The sequence below is a fragment of the Meleagris gallopavo genome, chromosome 1 (assembly GCF_000146605.3).
Source record: "Meleagris gallopavo isolate NT-WF06-2002-E0010 breed Aviagen turkey brand Nicholas breeding stock chromosome 1, Turkey_5.1, whole genome shotgun sequence".
Lineage (NCBI taxonomy): Eukaryota > Metazoa > Chordata > Aves > Galliformes > Phasianidae > Meleagris > Meleagris gallopavo.
Genome location: NC_015011.2, coordinates 95,827,166 through 95,828,185, shown reverse-complemented (window position 1 = coordinate 95,828,185; position 1,020 = coordinate 95,827,166). Strand labels below are relative to the sequence as shown.

General features: G+C 36.1%; 1 protein-coding gene across 1 annotated transcript in view; it reads right to left on the bottom strand.

Moving 5' to 3' along the window:
* LOC100546330 (multidrug resistance-associated protein 1-like) overlaps nucleotides 1–1,020 on the bottom strand; it is a 33,815-nt gene that overhangs the window by 1,485 nt on the left and 31,310 nt on the right. Inside the window, 1 exon segment of the mRNA XM_010722236.3 lies at nucleotides 314–480. Coding sequence (XP_010720538.1) covers nucleotides 314–480 — 167 coding nt within the window.

Sequence of the window (1,020 nt, the reverse complement as noted above, 5' to 3'; positions counted from 1 at the left end):
TTTTTTTTTAAATAAATGAGTAAACAAGCATGTTTCTTCCAGATCTAATTAGGTGGTACATGAAGCCCCCATTCCCCATTCATTTATATACTTAAGCTGAAACCACTTCCTTTGCTTCCCATACAACATAGGCTACAGGACTTCATATAGTTATGACCTCAAAACCGTGAAGGAAGTCCTACTACCAATACTTCTATTTGGAGTGGAGAAGAGTAATCTTTATATTGATAATTTCTGTAACAAGTTATGTGGAAAGAAAACACAGTTTTACAGTATCAGAAAATAACTACAACAGCACTTGCTATTTATATACCTGAGATTTTCACCACCTTCTGAAATCTCATGAAGGAGCTTCTTTGGAAGTGACTGGACAAAACTCTTTAAGTCACACAGTTCCAGTGCCTCCCACAGTTCATGATCAGAGTGTTTTCCAAGTGGATCCAAGTTTGACTGCAGTGTCCCAGAAAACAAGATGGGATCCTAAATAATAGCAGAGTTTGAGTACAAAGTTCCAACACAGACTTAAAGAGTATGCTATAACACAACATTGCATTAACGTAGGAAAGCGAAATAAGTAATTTTGGATCTGTTGTTGTTTCCATGGAAATAAACAGGAAGCATTACTTTCAGGACAACTTATGTACATACATGATTCGTGATTATACATTACTTTATTCCCTATGAATTAGTGATGCAGTTGAGACTTGAAAGCAGCATGCATAGACTTACAGAGTCATGCATAGACTGCTCCTGGAGAGCGCAAGTTATTCTGGCTAAGATTGTTAAACTAAATCTGGCACAATAAAACCTAATGTCACACTTTTGGTCTGACCTGTTTTGAGATTTCTTCCACGTAAATACCAACATGCAATAATCACGACATTTTTTCAAGATAGCACTATGCAAGCATTACTAAAGATTACTGTTCAACTGAAATGTTGAGCAATAACATTCTATTGGAGTTTTATGTCTCTGTCTTTTGGCAGTCTATAGACTTCCGGCTTGTAATTTCTCAAAAAA